This window comes from Zingiber officinale, chromosome 11B (assembly GCF_018446385.1).
Source record: "Zingiber officinale cultivar Zhangliang chromosome 11B, Zo_v1.1, whole genome shotgun sequence".
Lineage (NCBI taxonomy): Eukaryota > Viridiplantae > Streptophyta > Magnoliopsida > Zingiberales > Zingiberaceae > Zingiber > Zingiber officinale.
Window position 1 is genome coordinate 77,803,360 of NC_056007.1, and position 26,776 is coordinate 77,830,135.

At 39.2% G+C, this 26,776-nt stretch overlaps 1 protein-coding gene and 1 pseudogene across 2 annotated transcripts; both read left to right on the forward strand.

The window, feature by feature from the left end:
• The first annotated feature begins 251 nt into the window (after positions 1 to 251).
• LOC122034316 lies at positions 252 to 7,923 on the forward strand (annotated as a pseudogene). The gene is made up of 15 exons (XR_006126679.1): positions 252 to 498; positions 660 to 795; positions 935 to 1,127; positions 1,273 to 1,487; positions 1,583 to 1,673; positions 1,779 to 1,953; positions 2,965 to 3,231; positions 3,337 to 3,682; positions 3,760 to 3,897; positions 4,139 to 4,264; positions 4,393 to 4,605; positions 4,730 to 4,992; positions 5,143 to 5,345; positions 6,466 to 6,816; positions 7,091 to 7,923. The product of XR_006126679.1 is annotated as a probable cellulose synthase A catalytic subunit 8 [UDP-forming] (transcript).
• A 16,870-nt stretch (positions 7,924 to 24,793) lies between these two features.
• On the forward strand, positions 24,794 to 26,776 carry LOC122034066 (polygalacturonase-like). The gene is made up of 9 exons (XM_042593200.1): positions 24,794 to 25,018; positions 25,098 to 25,229; positions 25,300 to 25,476; positions 25,586 to 25,606; positions 25,684 to 25,891; positions 25,971 to 26,052; positions 26,144 to 26,252; positions 26,327 to 26,443; positions 26,546 to 26,776. The coding sequence occupies exons 1-9, from the start codon at positions 24,794 to 24,796 to the stop codon at positions 26,774 to 26,776; spliced, it is 1,302 nt and encodes a 433-aa protein (XP_042449134.1).

A 26,776-nucleotide genomic window follows, 5' to 3' on the forward strand; every position in this document is an offset into this window, starting at 1 on the left:
AATTGTTTCTGGCTGTTCCGGTGTGGGATCGCCTGCAAATCCTTCTTAGACTCGCAACTTGCATTTCACGAATCATTGACGCAAGCTTGCTAGCTGTCGGAGGAGTAGAGAGAGTCGTCCGTTCGTCGTTTCAAGTCGTCCTTGGAGGGGATCCCTTCGCGGTCTCCGTCCTCTTCCAAGTCTCACTCTCAGCGAGCTGGCTTTTACCATCTCCGCGGACAAGCAATTGGGAATCTGGTGGAGTAGAGGAAGCGTCCCATCAAGTTGAACATATTGTAATCGCGCTCCGTAGTTAAAACGTCGCTTTCTTCTGCTCTCACCTCGCCATCGATTTCTTTCTTTTAATCAGTTTCTGATCTTAATACCTGTCGGTGGTGATTGGGTTCTTATTGCGCGATTCTCTCCTCACTCCTCCAGGTCCCCTTTTCTTTCGTGATTCGAAGGAGAAGGGCCGGAGAGATCAATTTGGTGTCTGCTCGGAGCGATCCGCTTCTAGAGGTGAGATTCTCTTCCCATTCTTGTAGAAAGTTTAGTTTTTTCTATGCGAGTGGGTCGGTCTCGAGATAAATCAGCTCACCTGAAGAAAGATTGTGGGTTATATTCAATCGATCTGTATTTTTTTATAGTCTGTTAATGAATTCCATGTGGTGTTTTGATAGGGGAAAATTGTCGGCCAGAATCCATGCGGTGTTCTAAGCTAAGATCTGCTGACATTTGAGTTATTTGTTTTGCGGATCTGTTCAAAGATAGCACTTGGATTGATAAATTGTCATGGAAACTGAAGGAGAGAAAGGGGTATGTTCGTGCTCGTGAAAAAAGTGACTCTTTTTTTTTGTGGTTTATTTTTAGTTAAGTTTCTGTATTAAGATTCAGAACATCTTTTTCTTGGATCGGTATTTTTTTTTATACTCAATGTATCTTCGACTGAATGCAGAAACCAGTGAAGCACTCTGGCGGCCAGGTGTGCCAGATTTGCGGTGATGGTGTCGGCACAACGGTGGACGGAGATCCATTTGTTGCCTGTGATGTTTGTGGTTTTCCTGTCTGCAGGCCGTGTTATGAGTATGAGAGGAAGGATGGGAAACAGTCGTGCCCCCAGTGCAAGACCAAGTACAAGAGGCACAAAGGTCTTGCTTTGGATCTGAATTGCTCTGTGTTTATATGTCTTAAATATGCTTTGGATCTTAATTAATCTCCTCCAATGGCATTTCAATGTCAAAATGCATTTCAAAGTGAGCACAGCCAGTTCAATTATTTTGTTGTTATGTGTAGGAAGCCCTCCACTTAATGGAGAGTTGGGTGACGATGTTGATGGTGATGATGTGAGTGATTTCAATTACCCAACTGGAAATCAGGACCAAAAGTCAAAGATTTCTGAACGCATGCTGGGTTGGCATGAGCAAGGGGAAGAAGATATTGGTCTGCCAAAGTATGATAGTGGAGAGATCCCTCGGAACCACATCCCCATGCTAGCTCACAGCCAAGGGGTATGAGTTTTTGTTTAATTTTAGCATTAGCATCATTATCTCCAGTGCCCTTGGGCGTGAAGTTTTGATAAATATTTCCATTTATTTTTTTGCAGCTCTCAGGGGAACTGCCGATACAATCACCTGATCATATGATGTCCCCAGGAGCAGGTGGAAAGCGGGTTCATCCACTACCATTCCGATCACGTATGTGTCCTAAACTTGGTCTGATTGTTATTAATTTTGAGATGATACTTTGTATATTTTATTGTCGATCAATAAGTTCTAATTGTTGTCCTTTCTCCTGATCAGCTAACACATCCAGAGAGTTTGGCAATGTTGCTTGGAAAGAGAGAGTTGATGGATGGAAGATGAAGCAGGACAAAAATGTGCCGATGACCAATGGTACTAGTCATCCTCCTTCTGAAGGCAGGGGAGTTGGTGATATAGATGCAACGACTGATTATAATATGGATGATGCTTTACTGTGAGTTATTTCCATTTTAATGTTTCTTCAGTTAAAACATTTTATGATTTTTCCTCTCTTGCAGTAGGCTTACTAGTGATCTGTTGTTTTTTCATTCCTTTAATTTCTTAGTAAGATTCTGCAGAAAAGCTCAAAGATCAAAATGTTTAACTGGGTGAACTTCAGTCTCTTGTTGCTTCTTGTTGATTATAAGTACATTTTGTATGGTAGACAATTGTATTCATTCTAAGTTTTTGTTGTCATCAATACATAATGATATCAAGGTTAAAGGCAAAATATTCCTTTTTATCTAGTGCAATATCAGTCACTTCAACGATCATTTTCCTTGCTGTCTCTGAAGATGGCGTGATTGCCTAATTACCTAACATCGGTTTTACTATGGCCAACATACATTCAATTTATCTAAATATTCTATGGAATACATGTGGTTCTTTACTGATTTTTAATTACATGAATTTTTCGTCAAAATATAATTCAGTCTTAGCTTCTGGCAAGATCCTAGATTCTTATGATCTTGTTAAATTTATTTGATTCATTGGACTTGTGAGGTTATTTTGCCTTACTAATCATGTTTGTATATAGTCACAAGATTGATGGAATAGTTTTCTTCTATTTTGACATTCTAATTTTCATTCGACTACAATATATTTAACGGGCATATTTTTGAACATGTTGGCTGTACCGTCTAATGCTTCGCACACGAGCACTTCGTTTTATACATGTCCGTTTTCTTTATATTGTAAAAACTAAAATTTTTACATGGGATGTCATTGTAAATCAGTCCAAAACATCTTGGGAATGATGTAGCCGCTTTCTGTCTTAAAAAGTTAAATAACTTATATCTTCCTTCACTACTTCAAATGATACTTTCAGCTTTGCACATCTATAATTTCTCTTTAGATCTTCTAGGCGCCATGTCAAATGTACAACCATTCAAAATTTTCTTCACTCTGTTTCTTAGGTTAAATTGTACTGATTCTCATTTAACTGTGAGCAAATTCTGTAATGCAGGAATGATGAAGCCCGCCAGCCTCTTTCTAGGAAAGTGCCAATTTCATCTTCCAAGATAAATCCATATAGAATGGTTATCATGTTACGTCTTGTTATCCTTTGTATTTTCCTCCACTATCGTATCACAAACCCTGTTCGCAATGCTTATCCTTTATGGTTATTATCTGTAATCTGTGAGATATGGTTTGCCATATCTTGGATATTGGATCAGTTCCCCAAGTGGTTTCCTATAAACCGTGAAACTTATCTGGACAGATTAGCAATAAGGTAACTAGTTCTTTTTTTTTTTTTTTTAATATTTATCTTGTTCTAAACTCTGTGTGGTCTAATTGCACAGAGCAGTTATTGACTAATTGTTCACTTATAAAACAGATATGATAGAGAAGGAGAGCCATCTGAGCTGGCTGCTGTTGACATTTTTGTCAGTACTGTTGATCCTTTGAAAGAGCCTCCTCTAGTCACAGCCAACACTGTGTTATCAATCCTTGCTGTAGACTACCCTGTCGATAAGGTTTCTTGCTATGTCTCTGACGATGGTGCTGCTATGCTCACATTCGAAGCACTATCTGAAACATCAGAGTTTGCAAGAAAATGGGTCCCTTTCTGTAAGAAATACAGTATTGAGCCTCGGGCTCCTGAATGGTACTTCTCACAGAAGATTGATTACCTCAAGGATAAGGTTCAACCTTCATTTGTTAAAGATCGCAGAGCAATGAAGGTCCGGTCTTGCATAACTTTTAACTGACTTATGTTCTAATTCTCTATGCCTTCTAACAAAAAAAATCTTCAATACAGAGGGAATATGAAGAATTTAAAATTCGTGTCAATGGCCTTGTTGCAAAAGCACAAAAAGTTCCCGACGAAGGATGGATCATGCAGGATGGCACACCATGGCCTGGGAACAATACTAGGGATCATCCTGGAATGATCCAGGTTTGTAGATCTCTGTTATCAAGAACATCTAAGGAATCCAGAAAATGAACTTCTGAAATTTTTTGTGGAATATTGTCAAACATTTTGATAATTATATGTTTAATAATTTCAAATTAGTCATGACATGTCTCATTGGTGCTTTAATATCAATTAAAGCAACAACCGCCACTGCAGTGTTATTTGAAGTTTAAACTTGAAAAATAATTGCTCTTGATAATCATCTTCCATGAATATTTTTCAGGTTTTCTTAGGTCATAGTGGAGGGCTTGACACTGAAGGTAACGAACTGCCACGACTAGTCTATGTATCTCGTGAGAAACGTCCAGGTTTCCAACATCATAAGAAGGCTGGTGCTATGAATGCTCTTGTAAGTGTATATAAATGCATGACTTAATATATGTTTGTGAAGTCAATATTTCTATTTTTAAGCAAATAGTATTTTACATGGTAAAGTACAATTTTAACCTTTGTTGACCTCTATAATATCCTCCATAGGTACGCGTGTCAGCAGTCCTAACCAATGGACCATTCATGTTGAATCTTGATTGTGATCATTACATAAACAACAGTAAGGCTCTGAGAGAGTCAATGTGCTTTCTTATGGATCCAAATCTTGGAAGGCAAGTTTGTTATGTACAATTTCCTCAGAGGTTTGATGGTATTGACAGGAATGATCGATATGCTAATCGTAATACAGTGTTTTTCGATGTAAGTGCACAAATTGTAATACAGGAATTACCTTGTTAGCTTCTTTCCCTATTTTCTTAAGCATGACATTACTGTATTCTTCATTGTCTTAGGGCTGACTCTTGCTCTCTTTTGCTTCTTATAGATCAACTTGAGAGGTCTTGATGGTATCCAAGGTCCAGTTTATGTGGGTACAGGTTGTGTCTTCAACCGGACTGCTTTGTATGGTTATGAACCTCCTATCAAGAATAAGAACATAACCAAAGAGTTTTTCTTTTTGCTGTGGAGACTCACGTAAAAAGAAATCTAAATCGAGCAAGAAGAGTTCAGAAAAGAAAAAGTCAAGCAAGCATGTGGATAATACTGTGCCAATATTTAATCTAGAAGATATAGAAGAGGGAGTCGAAGGTAATTCTTCTTTAGAATTTTAATGTACGCTGGTGCCTTATTTGTATACGTGCTCCATCTGCTAACAGGAATTTATAAATCTATATCATGATTGAGATATCTTCATCTGCTATTTTATAATTTTCATTTTCTCTTTTTGGGGATAAACAGGTGCTGGCTTTGATGATGAAAAGTCACTCCTCATGTCACAAATGAGTTTGGAGAAAAGGTTTGGCCAATCAGCTGTCTTTGTTGCCTCAACGTTGATGGAACATGGTGGCGTTCCTCAGTCTGCAACTCCTGAGTCTCTTTTGAAAGAAGCAATACATGTTATCAGCTGTGGTTATGAGGATAAGACAGAATGGGGAACTGAGGTATTCAAATAGACACTTTCCATACTCTTATTATTATTACTATTATTTTGCTTTCCATTTCCAGTCACTATTCTTTCTCTCACATTGTTCTGTACGTGGTCCATTTAACATAGGATGTATTGAATTCGGAGTATAATCTGAATCTGATTGTCCACAAATAAGTGGAACTCGACATGAAACAATGTTTCCATCTTCAATATAATTTGTCCTTTAACTCATTGTTGGATGGCTTGCAACAATATTCCATAATTTGAAATGAACCTTTTGAAAATTAGCACGCTCAGAGAAAACTCCAACATGATTTTTGGTAATGGCAACAACATCAGTTGGCATTTGAGGGATTATTAGGACGGAATAGTTCTGATTATGTTCTAATAATAGAATTGCAGCAATAACCTGCTAATCCATAAACAAGTTGAACTTGATGAAACAATTGTGGACTAAAAGAACAACCTTTGGTAGATAGATTGTTGTGTTTTGCTCCATTGCTGATGTCTTCTGCCACTATGCAGTGTGCTTGTTTACCCTAACCATATCCATAAGGTGGTCTTAAAATGGATAGTTAGATACTAAAAATCACCAAGCCTTGCAAACGTCCAAGTTAATTTAATATATGCTATTATTTTCTCTAGACTTTGACTGTATTGTTATTTTTCAAACATCAAATTCTGTGCTCATCCTGTCCACTCTCTATTGCCTTTTCTTGCATATTCACGTTTTTGTCGTTTCCCACTGAAGATATGGCAAAAGAGATTATCTTTTTAGATAAAAACTCGTTGGCATGCAAAGATAACAGGATGAAACAGTTGACTATAATTTCCAAGATTTGCTTTACACTTTAGAGTGGCTTAGGTGTTGTAGATTTAGGCAAGTGATTAGCACAAACTTCCTTTTTTTTTGTCGAATTGGAATGAGCCCAAAGGATCTTATTGCTTCAGTCAAATGAATAAATTACCAGACAATTGAATGCAATTCCGTCTTGTCTTTTTTTAAAGATTGAAAACAATGAAAGTGGATAGGGTTCAAAAAAACTCTTATTATTTGCTGTTTAATTAAGTTTTGGCCCACGAGAAATTAGGACTTCTGGATATTTAGTAGAAATTTTATTTTTTTGCTACAGATCGGGTGGATTTATGGTTCTGTGACAGAGGATATTCTCACTGGATTCAAGATGCATGCTCGTGGTTGGAAGTCAATCTACTGCATGCCTAAGCGCCCAGCATTCAAAGGTTCTGCTCCTATCAATCTTTCAGATCGTCTGAACCAAGTGCTTCGATGGGCCTTGGGATCTGTTGAGATTCTTTTCAGTCGTCACTGCCCTATTTGGTATGGTTATGGAGGAAGATTGAAGTTCCTGGAAAGATTTGCATACATCAATACCACCATTTACCCGCTAACTGCTCTTCCCCTCCTGTTGTACTGTACGCTGCCGGCCATCTGTTTACTCACAGGAAAATTCATTATACCGCAGGTATAGCAGTTTCCCTTATTAAATTCTTGGAAACGCTAAATATTCATACACTATCACTGCTTTGGTGTAACTTCAAGAGTGGTATTAAGGTTTGAAGAAGTTTCATAATTGAAGAAAATGAACTTTTGAAAGGCTTCCACAAAGTTAATTAGGTTCTTAAATTCGGTTAAGAATTTTCAACTGATATTTCGTTGGGATTCTTGAGAGATTTGCTTGATTAAATGTAAGCGTGTTACTTTGAGCTGGCTGCTAACCCCATTCTATTTAATTGCAGATTAGTAATGTTGCAAGTATCTGGTTCATTTCCCTCTTTATTTCCATTTTTGCCACTGGTATTCTGGAAATGAGGTGGAGTGGTGTTGGAATTGATGAATGGTGGAGGAATGAACAGTTTTGGGTCATCGGTGGTGTTTCAGCTCATCTCTTTGCCGTCTTCCAAGGTCTTCTCAAAGTTCTTGCCGGTATCGACACCAACTTCACTGTTACATCCAAAGCGTCAGATGAAGATGGAGACTTTGCTGAGCTCTACATGTTCAAGTGGACCACTCTTTTGATACCACCAACCACACTTCTCATAGTAAACTTGGTAGGCGTCGTTGCTGGGATCTCCTATGCAATAAACAGTGGCTACCAATCTTGGGGACCTCTCTTTGGGAAGCTTTTCTTTGCCTTCTGGGTGATTGTTCACTTATACCCCTTCCTCAAGGGTCTTATGGGGAGGCAGAATCGGACACCTACCATCGTCGTGGTTTGGTCCATCCTCCTTGCTTCAATCTTTTCCTTGTTATGGGTCCGTATCGATCCGTTCACCACTCGGGTAACTGGACCTGATGTGCAGAAATGCGGCATCAACTGCTAGAGACTGCATAGCAAAGCATTGTGCTGTAGTTTGATCATCCTTTACAAGCTTTATCTATTCAGATATGTGCAGATACTACTCTTGTTGAACTTATATTTTCTTATTCTTTAGTTTCCATATTTATAATTATTTTGGCAAGAAGCTATTGTCGCAGTTGAGATTGTTGGACTTTGCATCAGTGTTAGTTGCAGCATTGCAAGATGAACAATAATTTAATGACTGAAAGGCATGATGTTGCTATTGATGGATCTCTCTTTGTACTTGGTTATTTCTCTTGTACTATGTTCTTCTTTTGTTCTTACCTTACTTAGATTCAAGAAAGTATAGATGAGATTATCTACGAGTTAACTTTAGTATGATGAAGGATGGAAGGGAAAAACTTGTGACCTAGAACCCTAATATATGGTTAAATGCAAGCTTGTATCATGCATATTGCTTTCAAGAATTTGGTATTGGTACAATCAACCTCTCGTGTTTCATTGTTTGATAATGTAACTAAGTTTGGTCAGTTTGATCTAGGGTTGATCCAAACATGACATGATATTTGGATGTGAGTGAAGTCTAGCTAGACCAGATAACTAACAAGGGAAGTTCTAATTGGAGGTTAGACAAAAGAAAATTCTAACCAGAGGTTAGATAGGTGAGAAGTCTATCAAATGACTAGTCTTAACATGAGATTAGACAAGAAATAATTTTAACTAGAGGCTAGACAGATCAAAAGTCTACCGAATGACTAGTTTTAACTGGAGATTAGATAAGAGATAATTTTAACTAGAGGCTAGACAAGTGAGAAGTCTACCGAATGACCAGTCCTAACTAGAGATTAGGTAAGGAAAAGTCCTAACTAGATGTTAGGCAGATGAGAAATTTACCGAGTGATTAATCCTAACTGAAAGTTAGGCAAGAGTAAGTCCAAGCGAGTATGGATGATTGGAAGCTTGGCAAAAGGAAATTCCAGGGGAGTGAACTTAAGGTGGTGAAATCCTAAGGAGTAGACCTTAGGTGGTAAGGTGTTGGAGGAGTTTATCCCAAATGAAAGGTAAGTCTATTAGGTCATATATGCTTACACGATTAGGGTAGGTTACTTGTTTGTGTATGTATATTTGTCTTGCAAAAACTTGAGCTGGAAGCAAGATTGGGAAAGCAAACAGATGCAAACAATCTAAGCGCTTGGATTGTTTCAGGCGCCTGGAACCATTCCAAGTACCTAGAAAGGTTCCAATCGCCTGAACCAGAATCTGATCAAGTCGGAATAAAGTCGCGGTAGATTCAGATCGAATAGATGCTAAGTTGGGGGTGCCCATAAGGCTTTCGAGGCGCTCGGAATGATTCTATATAAGCAACTACAAGCATATGCTTTAGATTATCAATTCTTCTACTATTCATACTTTGTGTGCTCGAAAACAAAGCTATGACACAAAACTCTATGTACAGGAAAGCTTCAGGAAGGGTGCGTCACAGTCAGAACTTTCGGATCGACTCCGCAAAGTATTTGTTTGTCTTTTATTTACAAGCTGTGTATTTTCTATTATATATTTGCGCTTGTATTATTGAACTATAAGATGAGTTTCTCCACCTCTGAAAATTTTCTAGAAAGGAGACCACTAGTGAACTCATATTTAAGTGCGTAGACCTTGAATGTACTGATCTTGGGGAGTTGGGAACCAAGTAAACCATCGATGTTTCTTTCTTTGTCTTCATTTTTATTTCGTTGCATACTAACTCTGATAGGAAGATGAACAATGACGAAATGAACGGATAGAGATTCACCCCCTCTATTGACTTCACTGATCTTACAATTGGTATCAAAGTCGATCAGCTCTGATTGGACTAATCGCCAGGGAACAAGAAGGCTATAGATTGAGGGGAATAAGGAATAAATTTTAATTATGTTATTTAAGTTCCATATTATATGTTTCATCAGGTCGTATATGGAGAGAATTAGGTCTCTCCAAAGGGCATGCTCATGTGTACTATGTGCACCGCGTAACTAGCTAGCTTGTTCGACGCACGCGATTTGAATTATGGTACAATCATTTTTTGCCAAATCATTTTGCCACATTTTTGCCACATGGATGGAGAAGCGCTTCGAGAAGCGATAGAGTTGTTGCAACTTTGACCGTCAATTTCACTGGACAACCCTTAGTGTTGTTATTGATGTTTGGACTGATCGTTGAAGCTACCAGGGTTGACTTAGCTGACCAGTTGGCAGCTGCAGTTAGTTGATGTGCACGTGAGAGGTACATGAGAAGTTAGAGAGAGTTCATTGAGACAAGAATAGAGTTGGTTGAAGATTAGAGCAGCACCCTCTTGCATGGTCGATGGTATGTAAATGGAATCAGTTGTCGGGAGACTTGCGAGCGCGGAGAGCGAGGAGCTCGAAAGCACGAGTATGTGGACGGTATGAAGGGCTCCTAAGAATAGCTGAGTGTGTTAACTGGGTGCAGGCGCTCCATGGCTCCCAAAGCTAATGGATTTGATGTTAGTCCCAGCTGGGTACGTCCTCACGGCCAGTGCCAGAGGCCAATAGAAAGAATGGAAACCCCAGTTCCACTGTCGATGAGTGAAGTAAACCCTAGTGAAGTCCTAGTGAGTGAAGCTAGTGAGCAGCGAGGAAGTCCCAGGAAGATCGGACCAGTAAGTCCAGTCAGACGATCGACGCATTGGAAGTCCGGAAACGAAGAGGAAGTACGTATATCCGTGTCGCGAAGAAGATCGGAAAGGCCGGGAATGGACCTGGGGGTAATCGACTTCTAGTCGATGCAGCTCATCTTATGCTACCAGCGATGGTACCAACGGTTGACCGATGTGGTGAAAGCTAGGTTTTGGAACGAGAGACCTGATCTGATGCACCAGCACCGATACAATGCGGTCCGCTTCGACTGCCCAAGACAAGATATCTCGGGCCGATGGCTCGTCGATCCATCGTTCCGGAACCGCGAGTCTCAACGGCGAACGACGACACGGGTATCGGAAGAGCTGCAGGTGAGCGTGCGCTCGTCGAAAACGGAGCACCCGCCTGCAGACTCAGATAGATAGCCCCAGGGAATGTGTACATGCATGCGACGGAGGTTTCCCGATCCGGACTTCAAGTCTCGATGTCCGCCCATCGTGCGTCCAGTCATGCAGTTCTACTCGGCTTTCTTCTTAGTTTCTTCACTGTTCTCACTGCTTTCTGCTTCTTTCTGGTTGGCGCAATCTTCTCCATAGGGTTCGTGTGACTCTCTTCTTGTCATGCCATGTTTACTCTCACCGGTAGTCCTCATCAGAACGATCAGCGAGCGTGGCGGACCCTTGTTCCGAAGCCCGGGAAATGGGTTTGTGGTGGTCAATAGCATTGAAGTTGTTGTCACTTCACGACGACAAGGCAAGCTGCTTGTATACACTATTACATTGTCATTGTATTTACTTCTCTTGTATTCCTTGTATTCTTGTTGTGTGTCATCAGTGGAGTCTCCACCCACAAAGTTATCTCCAGCCGGAGTTCAGGGGACTCATCCACCGGTAGTATGGTCACCAACGCCACTCATACATCCTTGTGTTAAGGTTTGGTTTCTTCTCTTTCGTTTCTTTGTATTTCCGCGCTAACCTAATCGGGCGAGAAAGATTCGGGGTCGGCTATTCACACCCCACACTCCTGGCTAACGATCCCACAAGTGGTATCGGAGTGAGTCGCCTTCATCAGGATCAACACCACCGAGCAAAGCTGGGAATGGATCTATGAGAAGAAGACACCATTCCATTCTACTCTGAACTCGGCCGAGACGTCGTATGGAAGATAAGGATGAAGTACTTTTTATGACTAACATAATGAATTGGTTTTGTGTATTTACTCCTCCGGTGGATAAGGAAGGAAAACCACACGAGAAGAAGAAGTGGACAAATCAACAAAGAGGTAACAAGAATAATTGAATTTTCATTGCCTACTAACATCTTGTCAAGATAAGAGTTACAACAATGGAATTATGGGATATCCTGCAAGTTCCATGAAGCTCAATTCAAGCCAAGAAGGAGGGCTAGCTGTGAGTAGCTCACATCATGGAGGAGAAGATTTGTAGAGTTGAGGGCCACTCAAGCATCTAGAAGGAGGAGAGTCTTCCTTCAAGGTCTCGAGAGGAGAGCAGAAGAAGCCACCTAGGGATGAGATGAGAGCGTTCATCCATCCTCAACCCTAGGTAACTCAAGCATTTTAATTTCTACACATAATGTGCTTGAGTGTACTAAAGATGTGCTGTCAAGTGAGTGTAGGAAATGTAGGACCGCACCAAGGTCAGGCACCGGCCGAAAGCCGGGATCCAAGAGGCAAAAGCACGAATGCAAGACGCAGCAGAAACAAAGGACACATAGGGAGCCATGTCCATGTCCATGTCCATGTCCATGTCCATGTCCCGGGCACATCGATAGGGGGAGCTAAGACAAACCCTAAGGTAACATTTAAAGCTCATTCTTGCAATTCTAGTAGGATGCATGCTAGTAGTCTTATTGTCATTGTCAATAATGATAAGCATGTTAACACTAGAAATTGATACATGTGCTTAGGAGCCAAGCATGTTAGCCTAGATAAGAACAATTCTAGAAATGCTAAACCTAGAATTAACTCATCTAAGGCTAAGGAAAATCTAGATAGAAATCCCAAATCATCTAGATATATGCTTAGGAATACCTCAAAGAAAAATGATAAATCAAAACTTGAGGTATTGGAAAGAAAATCAAGTCTTGGTCAAGATGACTTGACTCTAGAAAAAGGCTCTTATGGATTCTAGGGTCTAGGGTCAAAACCAAGTCCAGGGAAGAAAGTTTCGGGTACAATAAGTCCTCAAGTCTTATCATAATGTTTCATTCAATTATGGAACAAGACCCAAGGTCACAAGGGGCGTCACCCCTAGAGTTGATCTTGATGAGTCCTAAATGACCAAGGCTTTAAAGCCTAAGGTCATTAGGAGGTTAGATCCCTAGTGTATATTTAGTAAGATGAGCTCATAGGTATTGGGTTCCTTAGGAGCATCTTCTCTCCCCCTAGATAGTTAGAGAGTGTCAATCCGATTAAGGATTAGAAGGGTAGTGCCCAACTTTGGAGAAAATTGACACTCGCATTTCAGGTTTTGAGAACTTTGAAAATGAAATGGAATCATTATTTACTCCTTGAAAGAGTGACCAAAAGATTGGAAATTTCATTTTTAATCTCAATTGGCACAATTTAGGAAAATCTAGAGAACTCTCGAAAAAAAATGAAACATGCCAAGTTTTGAGGATAAATTTGATCTTTAAGTGGTATGAATTAATCTAGAGTTCAAGAAGTGTCAAAATTAGGATTTTGGCATTTTGGGGCAATCTAGGATTAAATTTGAAGAAAGTGGTTAAGGATACTTAGATAGGTAATCTAGGTATATTTATTTATGCTAAATCTTGCCATGATTGTTTGCCTTCACATGTCATGACATCATGTTTAGTTTTATTATCATTTGAAATGTCATGATAATGCTAATTTTTATGTCATGTTTTTTTAAGTTTCAAACTTTATGACATTTACATCATGTTTTCGGATAGTGTTGTATTGATGTCATTTTATTTTGTCATATCATGTATCTCTTTCGCTAATAATCAATTGAAATTTAAGGATGAAAACACATTTTGATATTGAGATCAAATTTGTGTTTAGAAAACATGAGACCTTAGTCTAAGATACCTAAACCCATATCATCAAAATTACCATGGATGTGTTTGATACACTTTAGATGTGTGTGAGATAGGATCAAGGTGCATTGTTCTTGTACCTAGATGAGCCTAATTCAAGAAACTAAGGATCATAGGGAAAGCTTGTGTACAAGTCAGGTACATTTAGCCCTAAGATTGGTCCTAAATTAAAAGGTTTAAAATCATTTTGAAATTGATTTGGAAAACCTTGATGAAGTCATCTTAGTGATTGCTTTCATCATTGAACATTGTGATACAAAGTTGAGTTAAACTTGAACTATTTCAAAGTTTTTGAACTTTGTATCAAGATTGAAAAAATGGAAGTTTCATAGAAAACTATTTTCCTTGATAGTATATGGTATGAGGAATGTATTCCAAATCACAAATTTTTTAATTTTGTCTGTGAGTTTTAATTTCGGAGAGTCAAATGCTCACGCCGGCCATGGCCTGAACCGATCCAAGTCGATGTCCGACCGAGAATCGGATCTGGACCTGACCAGATCCTCGATCGTATTCTCACGTGGTAAAATTTCAATGGTATGACGGGATCGATGTCGTTCTATGAAACTCTCCAAGACATATTCACAGTTGCAATGATCATGGGAGTTGACATTTAGAGTTTATTGTCGAGGGGAGTTGACTTTAGGAGTTTTTACTCCTTAAGACTTTTGAGGATTGAGTACGGGATTATCTAAAGTTGATTGAGTTTAGTAAAGGAAATTAAGAGTTTTCAACAATGAAAGGTAGGTACGAGATTTTTTGAGGAACTCTTCCTTCTCTCCTCTTTCTTGATGTGTGTACAAAAGGGAATGTGTGTCGTCAGGTTCATTGGAATGTTCATCGGCATTATCAAGAGTTAGTTGGGGTGTTAACCTAAGCTAGCAGGGAAGAATGTCATGTTATGTTGAAGAACATCGATTCTTTGTTATAAAGGGAGAAAATTGTTGGAGAACCAAGTAGTTATATCTAACAGTCCAGAATGTTCAGGAAAGAACATGACATTGGAAGATGGTTGAAAACCTAAGTTAGGTTATTAACCTAACTTGATTATGATTTTTGTCAAACATCAAAGAAAAGGGAGTGGCATCAAACTCTTGAGTTTAGACTCAAGTTGACTGTTGTCGACTGGTCGACCGACCTGGTCGATCAGGTGACTTGACCCAGTTGTATTTTGATGTTTGACTTGGGAAGGTTGTCGGTGCAACCTTAGGTCAAGGTTAACTTGGTTGATGTTTGACACTCGTGAGAGAGTTCTATTCTATTTGATTCTTGCTCTGATGTGGACAAGAATAGATGGTCAAACCCCGGGATTAACAACCCTAGGAGTTCGGTCAGTGACTCCAAGAATGCTAGAGGGAGACTTGCCTTTGGCCTAGAGTCGGAGCACTTGACTGAAGATCAGGAGCGTGGGAACCGGTGTTCAGTGAAAGTAGAAATAGAGTCCGATCTCCGCGCCGGGGTTCCCGAAAGACTGGGTCCTAGCAGTCCTTAGCAGTGAAGCGAAAGTCCACAGTGTGTGCGATTGGAATGGAAAGATCGGGGAAGAAACCCGGCTGACGTGTATGAGATGAAAACACTGTTACGTTGAAAGTGACGGACAATTCAAGGCAAGCGAAGGAAAATCCGGATCCAGACTGATGGGGATCGGATGACGACCATCCGTTGTGAGTCAAGTCCAGTCGCGAAGGATATCACTAGACCGGCAGTCAGGAGACCATGGTGTGGAAAAAGTGTTCAGGAGCTCGGGGACACACGAACCACCTCGAGGCGCTCAACGGCAAGACCTATACCCTGTCGGAGGGCATGACCGTCATGGTCACCCATCCAATGAGGTGGCAGTTTGAGCAGTTGTGATAAGTTTAACTCGGCCAAGGTGAAGTCGGGTCAGTTGTACTCAAGTGGCATATGCTCAGTTGCGACCGGTCATAGAGATAGTTCTGACGTTGACGAGAACGGTCTGGCAAACCTCGGCTCTTCGCCTCGCCGGTATGCCGCGAGCTGTCTATGGCCCCAGTCTGGTTATCGCAAACTGTTGAGAACAGGACGGCCTCGCCATCGCGACCTATCTGGTCCTCGAATATTGCGGCGGTACGGCCAGCACCGTGACCCGCGCGGGGCACAAGGAAATGTTTCCATGGTGACCGGTAACGAGTGACCGGAGCGGCTCGATGTTCTCTCTTTTTCGTATAAGGAGAGCGATTCAGAGTTCAGTTTGGCTTTCTTCGCTAGAACGACGGCTATTCCGACGCTACTGGCTTTTGGTTCCTCCTTCCAGCTTTGAGGACGAGCATATAATGCCGGAAACATTGAAGTTGTTGCTTTACACGCTCATCGCTACTTTGATCTGTGATTTCGAGCTATTATTGGCTCGAAAATACTTCCGGCGTAGTACTGAAATGCATCGAAATGTTGTGCATTCCTCCTATCAGTTAGCCCGTTGCTGTTGTCCTACCCACCCAAGAACGAGTATATTGTCTACAGTTTCTTGGTATTCTATCTTTCTATGGGATGCAGTTATGTTTTGCGGTGTGTCCTATGTAATTGTTTCCCGGTGACAGAAGACTCGGATAGGCGAGATTGTGGGCCGGCCCTTCTAGTTTCCACCTAGGAGCGCTAATCTCTGTGCAGGGTTAGGAGTTTCAGGCTCTCTCACCTTAGTCTCTTCAGATCACCTTTGCACTTCCCGATTGGGGTCGGCGGTGTTACAAAGTGTTACGTGAGTCACCCCCCACATTTTCCCACAAGCATGGCGGCTTCCGAGACGCCTGGTGACCTCAAAGCGGTTAGCGCTGAAATCGTAAAGGAATGAAAGATTAACACAGAACAATAAACACGACACAACAGTAATGGTATAGTCTCTTCAGTCATCTGAATGAAACTTAATAAAAGCAAGGGCGTGGGTACGCTCCAGAGCTAACAATTTGGAGTGACATGATATAACCATATCTAGGTCTCTTTACCGGAGAAAGTTCTCGCTGCTTGTGTGCGGTGCGTCAAGTCGCCTGTGTATCGTAACCGTCTAGCAAGCAACTCTGGGCGAAGGGAAGTAATGTGTGATGCTTAGGTATATTCGATGATTTCTGCGCCGGCCGCCACGAATGGGCGCAGGCGCTCCTCAACATAAAATTTTATCCCAGTCGTGCCCTCGGTCAAGGCTCCGCCCGCCTATCTCCACTACACCCACAGGCGCCCAACAAAGTCCAAGCCAGCTCAAAGGCGCCTCATCAGGCCTGACTTGTCAACTCGGCAACTTCATTGCACTGGCCATTGCACCTTTGCGGCTGCAGTGCAACCATAACCGCTCGGGAGAGGAAAATTGTTCTTGTAAGACAGTCCCAAACACAAAGATATGCAAAAAAGTTAATACGTATAAATATATTAGTGTTGGCCTCCAGATCGTTCTCGATGTCCGGGTCGGGATCCAACCGAAATAACAGGGTCATTGTCGATGCATCCACTATCCCCTACGGGGAGCTAAGGGGCCACCTCTACTTCTTAGGAGAGATCACTGGAGAGTGGAATGCGATGGAATGCAGCGATCTCTACGCCTCAGTTACCCTAGGGCCTTAGTCGACCTAGGTTACCACCCCTAGGACCTAAGGTTACAGGTCCTAACTAAGGGTTACCACCCCAGGATTTTCTCCTAAGGTTTGTCACTTTTGTTTTCCCACTCCACCAGTTTACCTAGGACCCATCGCTACCACCCTACCTAGTTTACCGCCTAGGGTTTTCATACTCGATTACTTTTCTTTACAAACTTATTCAAGCAGCACAGATAATAAAACTTAACTCAATCCATAATTAACAGGACTGGCGCGTGATCGCTTGACCGCTTGGACGCCTATGTTTTCGCAAATGATATATAGAGAGTAACGACCCGAGTTAGTTATCATATACCATTGTTTCATTATTGATCAATTGAGGGTCGCCTATCCTCCTGCTAATTAGTTACTTACAAAAATACCCCTAGCATGCATGATAACTTTAATATCTTTAAAAATGCTCATAAAATAATTTTTACTTTGATAATTCTGAAAATACCCCTCTAAAACTATCTAACAATTTAAAGTTAATAAATTCAAATCTAAATAGTTTAAAATTTTAAAATTAATTATTAATAAAAATAAATCAGAATTAAATATTAAGGATTGGCACTTTCTTGCCATTGTGAAACTTGATGTTTGATATGTTTTGATAGATAGGAGTTATTTTGAGGATTCAAACACTCTCTCAAGATGAATATCCTTTATTTTTTTTAAGGAAAACCATTTACATCAATATTTATAGAAAATTATAATTAGCAATTCTAACCATAGAGGTTTTAGTAAAGTTATTGTTCATTGTGTATCTCTTATTCTAGATAAAATTTGATATGAGAAATTTGATCTCTCTATCTTTTTAGAACATTTTCTTATATTTAAAGTGTTAAAAATATGATGTTGTCCTAAATTTCTTATACTTTCATATATGAAGGGGAGCTTTAAGATAATCATAAAATTATTGTTGTGTTGCGTTGTAGTCAAATTATAAAAATAATCTTTTATAATATAAAATAAAATTATATATAATAGATTCAATATGAGATGGTCTTCCTTTCAAACCCTACATTGGCAAGCAAAGGTAGATCTAAGTTAGGGTTGTACTTGTGTGGTTAAGTTAGGTCTTCATTACCTAAAGAGAAAGCCCTCTGGACTCATTCGCACGGTAAGTAATAACAAGGTATTGAAACATCGAAGGGGAGTTGTTGTTATTGTTGGCATGATATATCAGGTCAAGGATCGACGCACGCTCTGACTGAGCTTGGAGCTGAGCCTCGCTTAAGTCTTCTGATATTTGGGCTCATGCTCATGTCTGCACATACATACATCGACAATACACGAGATCGATAGTCGGATTTAATGGGATCCGATGGTGATCGTGAGTCGACGAAGCCGAGAGTGAACCCAGAGCTAGGTGAAGCTGAGTGCAGCTACCAGAGGGCCTATTGAATCGACTGAGAGCTGGGTGAGACAATGAGTGACTTAGGAAAGGTACGGTAGAAGCGTAGGATGAGGCCTACGTTGTGCGAGGTGAAGTGTCAGGTGAAGCTGAAATCGGTGAGTTGGTACAGTAGGCAGTGCCGAAAAACAAAGGGGTCAATGTCCCTGCATGACCCGAAGCGCAGGACACGAGTCGGATGATGTTGTGGCTGGAGGTGACAGTGTGGGTCCATAGGTCGCCAATCCACAGTGGTGTGAATCAACGTTGACCATACCAATTGAGAATCTAGATGTCACTCTTAAGTTGATCAACTCTCTAGCGATGAGCGTCTGATAGTTGGCATGAACCAGGAATGGAACCTAGTGGTAGCTACGATAGTCCGCTTCCGTCAGGTCATAACTGGCTGACCCTGGAATCGGGAATCGGAATGAGGTGATCTCTCGAAACAAATTTCAAGCTCTCTATCTAGTCGCTCTTGCTTAATCAACTATAGTCGATACGATTAATCGATGGACGAATCATCATAAATGATTTTCGATTCGAATCGATTTCGATCGTAAAACTCAACAATCAATCAACGAGATGAGCCGTAAAACCACCTTGATTAGTTAATCTATTGAACCATCGACTCCCGGCCGATTGATTGAGCAGGAAATAGCCTTCGCTGAAATCGCCTTTAAATCGATCGACCTGCATTGAGGCGGCAATTAGGCGATCGAGGCGATTCGAAGATCGAAGTTAGCAGGTCGATCAGCCTCCCAACAGATCCCTGAAAGCATCGACAATGGCATTGCCAAATGACGTCGTTGGCGACACATCTCTTCTCCTGCGAATCAGGATCCAACGTGAGCCTCCCAACGATTCTTCCTTGAAGGTTCTCTGGGCTCGTCCATCCAGTCAGAGGCGGTTGCAAGGTATCAATGCAGAAAAGAATAGGTTTTCATTAAGTAATTCATCATCTAATGCTTCTTGCTTCCATCTTTCCGCGCACGATAATCAGGTGTCACTGTGGATCGGCGAGTGGATCTGATTAGTCACTCTTATGAGGTGGATACCAAGTAAACCTAGAGTTAGTTGGTAGCCTATGGTGTCTGTGTTTCTTCTCCCGACTCACCGAAGAGAAACAAAAGCGGACTCATGCTACTACACCGATAATTGAGGAGCCTGGTTCTATAGCGGATGCCTCAGTGGCTCAATAAAAAACATATTAAAATCTGACATTTATTACCAATGTTTTAATTGTGCATGAGATCTTGCATTAATTATTTCTGTATTACTATTTTTATTTTCGAATGGTAAAGTATCATATGTAATGATTATTTATTTTTAATTCAAAACACTTTTGTTATTGAAAAAAGATTTCTTTTTCTTTTTTTAATTCTAATTTTTATTATAGTAATAGAAATTTTTCTATTTAGAAATCTTAATATATAAATAATTTTTTTTAGATAATCATATATTATAAGTGGAGGTTAAAACAAAAAAAGAGGAAGAAATTTGAAAACCTCTAATAATTAGAGTATTAAATTAGACTCTTAAATATTAAAATTCCTTAATAAATTTCCAAATTCCCAATTTGTTTTGGGAGGGAAACAACTTTTATTCTAACTTAAAAAAACAATGACTATTTAAGGTAATATATAAATTTATTAAGTTGGATTTATGAGTTATTTATCCCATGATATTATTCATCCAGTAAAATGGATTATCTCTTTAGTTGAATACTTAAATATATATTGCTTGGGGGTTGAATAGACCTGGAAAAAGCCCCTAACGACGCGTCTACCTCACACATTTTACGAGTTGGAGACTCGATTATTACCCTATTTTAAAATAGTCGTGTAAGCCATTCGCATGGCAATACACGCGGTCGAGGAACCGTTTTCGCTTTTGGTACCTGGATATTGCCAGAGTAGTCAGGGTGGGGGCAAGTCTCCTCATTTTCGGCAGATTTCTCCAGATGCTGTCCCTTACTTATCCTGATCTTATTTGCTTTTATTTCATGATCGATGGGTCCGTATTGAATTACACACTTTGAGCGGTATTGACACCCCATCTGATGATCCGAGCTAGGGTACGTAGAATGTCATCCTAATTCCTGAATGAAAGCCGATGCGATGGATCCAAAGGATCATCCTCACGCACCGCTTCGAACTATTTTATAGTGAAGTTTCCGATCCTCGACGATGATCGTGCTATATCTACTAAAAGCTCATTTATACGGTAGTGTCCGCGTTTACGCATGGTTAGTTCCAAGAAGTGGGTCGAAGATCTGTGGTCTGGCCTGAAGATGCCAGGCATGATCCTTACGATGCTGGTGGGAAGTGGGGTCATTTATCCGAACGTAAGAATATGATGGGGAATTCTACCACTGATGTCATTGAAGGATGCGCTCCCAAGCCAGGCGGTGCTCCCGCCTCCTGGCCGTGCGGCTTTTAGGATGGTACCATGTCCGTTCTCCACCTATTTCGTCCCTTCACATCGTTATTAGACGCATTTTATACGAGCAGCTTTATGGGTGGGAAAAGTTGTATGTAAATCAGTCTATGCTTGTGTAATTTTAGTCTAGTCTAAAGCTGATTTTGATAATATTTTCAAATAAGCATCTGTCATACGCGTTTATCAATGCTTATCAATTCAAAATTATAATATGTTTCACACGAAGATGGTCGGTTCACATATCAGTGGATACGGATTCATCTTACTACATGTGTGTAGGACTGGCTATTAATCATGGAGAGTGACATGCTGACGAAAGGATTTGGGAAAATTAGTTTATCTCTACATTGGTACCATGGTACACCAGTACCATGAGTATCGAAGGACCAAGGTAGGACATTATTGAAGATTACTAGAGCCATGTGAGTGTATCATAGTATGCGTCTAATCTTTGGTAGTGTTGCGTGAGTCGATCGGAAAATAACAAAGGCGATTAGGCATAATGTATTTCCCGTAGTTAAGTTGAAACGATATTATGTTGATTAATGTGTTGTCGAAATACGTGAAAACGGTCTATAGAAATCTGGTCGATGATGATGATGTCCCAGAGCTTGACGCCAAGGATTCTACTAATATCTTAAATATGAGGCAATGAGATAAATTTTTATAGATTGGATCCAACCTTGCTATGATAGAGTATTAATTAAGTGAATTGTCAAGAATTTAATTAGTGGACATTCTATATCCTTTTAAACATAGAGACTAACACTGGCGATAATAAGGGAGCCTATAGTAATACGAGATCAGGCAGTTCAGTTAACTTCATAACTCGTACGAGCATTATCGGCTTAACTGTTGTGTCTGGAGCGACACGGAAGTCTAAGTTCATCGAGAGACCAAAACCACTCTCCTCTCGTCCTGTCGAGTCCTTATTTATAAAATCTTATACCCACCCATACCCATCTTACTACTATCCTAAGGTGGTTTCACACAGCCTGCTCGGAGCCCAAGCAAGGGTCGACAAGATTATCCTGATAGACTATGGTGTCCGACCAACTGAGCCCAAGTTATGTGGTCAGTTCAATAAAATAAAAGGAGATTTTATTTTTAAAAATCTTTCCTTATGTGGAAGTCATGATTTAAAAGAGAGTTTAAAAATTAAATCTTTCCTTTTATAATTTCTAGAAAGGATTAAAAGAAAAGTTTGATATATCTCCTTATTTGTAGTTAAAAGGAAGATTTTAATTTTGGAAAAAACTTTTCTTTTTGTAATCATCCACATGTTTTAATAAAGATATTTTAATTTATAAAATTTCCTTTTATAACCAACCATGAAGAGAATTTTTTTAAGATGAATTTTTATTTTAAAATTTTCCAGAAACAAATTAGGAAGTTTTAATTTTTTTTAAAACTTTCCTTGTTTAGAGGATAATGAGGTGGCCGACCATTAAGTGTTTAAAAGGAATTTTTTTATTAAATTTTCCTTCTTAGACATTGGCAAGGAATATAAGGAAGTTTTAATTTTAAAACTTTCCTTATTTGCCAAGACCAAGGAATATAAAAGAGAGGGTAGAGGTGCCTCACCTTAGAACAATACATCTATTATTTCTCTCCTCTCTTCCTTGGTGGTGGCCGGCTCTCATCCTCTCCTCCTTTTCTTCTTCTTTAGCCGGCGGCATCAACTCTCTAGGAGACTCTTGGTGGCCGGATTTTGCTTGGAGAAGAAGTAGAGAAAGGAGGCTTTGTTTTTCCTCTAGGTGGTCATGTCGTTCTTCATCTAGGAGATTGTTGTTGGTCAAAACTTGCAGAGAAGGAGAGGATTCTCGCCCGATCGTCACTCGACCAGTCCGAGATAAGAAGAGGAATACGATAGAAGATCAGGTCTATAAGCAGGTATTCATAACATATTAGTTTACTCACAACTAGTTCATCCTTTGTTTAGATCTTGAAATACCAAACACAAGAGGATAGTGATTCTAGGTTTTGGTTGTGGATTGGTTTTTTTTTTTTTTTTCGATATTGTGATTCGATTGTTTTTGGTTAAACTTAGGTATTTATAAGGAGATTAAATATCAAATTTGTAAAGGCTTTGCTTTAGCAAGGTGGATGATCCCATACCCAAGAAGGCCTGAGTGTTCCCACGCTTCGAAGTAACTTGAAATGAATATTTAATCGAATTTAACATGGGTGGATTTGGATCAATAATGTTAAGCATGATGATCCAAGTCTAAACCTTAAGAACAAATAAATTGAATTTGGAATAATAGAAGTTCTCTTACGATTCCAAATTTAATTTCTAAATAATAACAATATGTTGTTAGGAAGGTTCGACTTGTGAACAATTTAAAATTGTCTGACAAGATGAATATTCCATGGAGGAATCAATTCCACCAATGCCTAAGGGATTCGCTTTCATTTTGGACCTCCTGGCACTTTGTAGTCCAGGGATTCCTTTATACGATCGATGGAATTTAAAGATAATTATTTATTAAATTTTTTAATATAAAATTAATTGTATTTCGGTTACTTTGGGTGAATAGTTTGATGAAACGAAATTAATACAATTATTAATTTTGACATAATCATATATTATACTCTCCTTAATTTTGAGTTACATTATAAGATCAGTCTCAATTAAACTTATCAAAAAAATAATTTTTAATAAAAATAAAATACAGTTAAAAAATAATTAGTTTATTTTAATTGGAAAAATAAATAAGAAATATTTAATTGATCGAATTAATCATGTATTAAAATAATTAAGAAATATTTTATGCACTGGATTATTTTTTTTTTTCCTTATACTTTCATATCGCCAAAATATTCATTATCTTAATCGCCATATTTTAGTTAGAAAAGAAAATTTTCCATTATTCGGAAAAGGAAGTGTATAATTGAAAAATACTTTTTAAAAAAATTTGGATGGTACTATATAATCGATTGCTTAGTTTTTGTTATTTTGTGTACAAAGCCATTGTGCTAAGAGAAAAATTTGGAAGGACAAAACAAAAAAAGAGGAAGAAATTTGAAAACCTCTAATAATTAGAGTATTAAATTAGACTCTTAAATATTAAAATTCCTTAATAAAATTTCCATTTTTTCTAATTGTTTGGGAGAAACAACTTAAATAACAAAAAACATTTTTTTTTTGGAAAAAAAAAATATTAATATCCATTTATTTTTTAAATAGAATTATTTATTGAATTTTTAAATATAAAATTAATTGTATTTCGGTTACTTTGGGTGAATAGTTTGATGAAACGAAATTAATACAATTATTAATTTCTCTCAAAATAGTATATACTAATTTAAATATTTTAAAAATGTGAATTACTTGAAAAAAAATTTAAAAGGACAAATTTGCATCCATTCTTATAGCTAAATATTTTATTGATGTTAGTTATTAGTTTATTTATTTTTATAGGATTTTACCTGATTTGGTAGAATTTTTTAATTATGTAAATCTGGAAGATAATATTTTTTTGTTCCATGAATCTTGGGATGTGATATACTCATGTTGTATAAAAATATAAAAATATGTATCGTTTTTCATTTAAGGAATAACTACAATTATTTTTCACTAAAAATTACGGTTACCAAATTATTTATTTATTTATTTATTTTGATTAAAAAAAACTTGAAGATTGAACCTCCATTGCATTTATATCTTCCCATTAATACTTTGATCTGATAAAATCTTAATCTAATTCTCTTAAACTGCTAAAACAGTTCTCTCCTAGCATTAATTACGATTTCAAAAAATTAAGAGCAATCAATAATTAACTCAAAATTCTGATTTTTAAACAAAAACAAAATCAAAAATCTATTAAAAAAAAAGGAATGAAAAATCAATTAAGTAATTCTGCTCCAAAATTTCCCTCAACCTTCAATTAAATCCATACCTCACCTAAACTTTGTTCCTCACCTAAATTATCAATGCTATATAAGATCTCCATTCCAAGCATGCTTTTCATGCCATCTCAATCTGCACTTTTCAGTTTCCAAATGGCCCTGCAAAACTCATTTTTCCTCTGTATTCTGATCACCATCTTGTTCCAAAACCTGTTCTTCGCCAAAGGTGCCTGTTTTCAACCTTCTGGTTCGATGCACGAAGAAGAAGCAGAAGAAGAAGAAGAAGAAAACTTCAATGGTGTGTTGAGGCACAGTGGTTCCTCAATTTTTTCTGTTGATGAATTTGGTGCCAAAGGACATGGATCATTTGATAATCGGGTAAACATTAAAGTGATTGATCTTTCATTGTTGGTTGTAAAATGTATGCAGATGATAAGGCTTCAGGTTTAAACTTCAGGCATTCGAAAAGGCTTGGAAAAGAGCTTGCTCTTCCAATGGAGCTGCTGTTGTTTTGGTGCCAAAGCACAAGACGTACAGATTGAAGCCTATCAAATTCCAGGGCCCTTGCAAGGGGCGTGTCACAGTGCAGGTAACATTCTTAACATCAATTCAGGCTACCCGGTCAATAAAGAATTTACAAGTGTTGTTCAATGAACCAGATTGAAGGAACACTCGAAGCACCGCCGAACCCTTCGGATTGGGACAGGAAAGCCATCGAGGGTAGGTATTGGATCCTCTTTAGCACCACCGGAAGCCTAGCGGTTCGAGGCGGCGGGACGATAGACGGGAAAGGAGAAAAATGGTGGCAAAATTCTTGCAAAATTAATGAGTCTTTAGTAACTAAACTTAAAACTCTAGCTCCATATCTTCCTTTCCTTCTTGTTAAATTTACAATGCAAGACTACTAATCATTGCTTCTCCCTGTTATTTGTTCACAATTTCAAGCCTTGCGTCGCCGCGCCCACGGTAAAAGAATACCTATTTTTCGACATTCCAAAGGCTTACTATTGCCTTGAATTGTTGTGTGTTGTTTGAATGAGCAGGCCTTGTTCTTCAAGTCATGCAAGAACTTGGTGGTGGAGAATCTAAACGTGAAGGACAGCCAACAAATCCAAGTAAATATCATGAGATGTAGAAATGTCAAAGTTTCAAACTTGAACGTCTCCGCGCCCGATTTGAGCCCGAACACGGACGGGATTCATGTCACCAACAGTAGGAACGTCCTCATAAAAGATAGCATCATCGGAACAGGTGATTATCTGATCGAAGAAGAAAAGAAGAAGACTCATTCTAAGTAATCGTCTTTGTCTTCAATCTACAATACATGCAGGAGATGATTGCATATCGATTGTCTCGGGCTGTCGACGAATAACTGCAAGAAACATAGTATGTGGACCTGGACATGGAATCAGGTCTAACCTCTGCATCATCTGCATATATAAGAAAGTATTATACAAGAATTAAGTGAAACCTAGCTAATTGAAGGTGTATATAATTGAGCAGCATTGGCAGCTTGGGATTTAATCAGACGAGGGCGAATGTGTCTAATGTGTTGGTGGACGGTGCCATACTGAAAGGCACGACAAATGGTGTTAGGATCAAGACATGGCAGGTTAATTGGCTTTAAATTTAGAGTGTGATTATTTAGATGGAATACTAGTGTTTGATCTTCTGATTGAGGAACAGGGAGGGCGTGGTTACGCGAGGCGCATTGTGTTCCAGAACATAGAGATGCAGAACGTGAAGAACCCCATAATAATTGATCAGAACTACTGCGACTCCGAGATCCCTTGCAGTCAGCAGGTGAATGAATGAGTTGATTACATCGATTGATATATATTTCTGTGATGGCTGATGAATTGTGGGTTCTGCTGGTGGCCATGGATGAACTGACGACGGGCGCAGAAGAATGCAGTGGCAGTGAGAAACGTGGTGTACAGGAACATCAAGGGGACGAGCAGGTCGGAAGACGCGATGACGTTGAACTGCAGCAGCAGCGTGCCGTGTCAAGGAGTTTTGCTGAGCAACATCGATTTGGTGGGCGCCGAAGGCGTCGAGGGGAATGTGACGGCCGTGTGCGAGAATTTACGCTGGCTACAGATTGGGAAGGTTGTTCCCAGGCTGATCTGTGCTTGA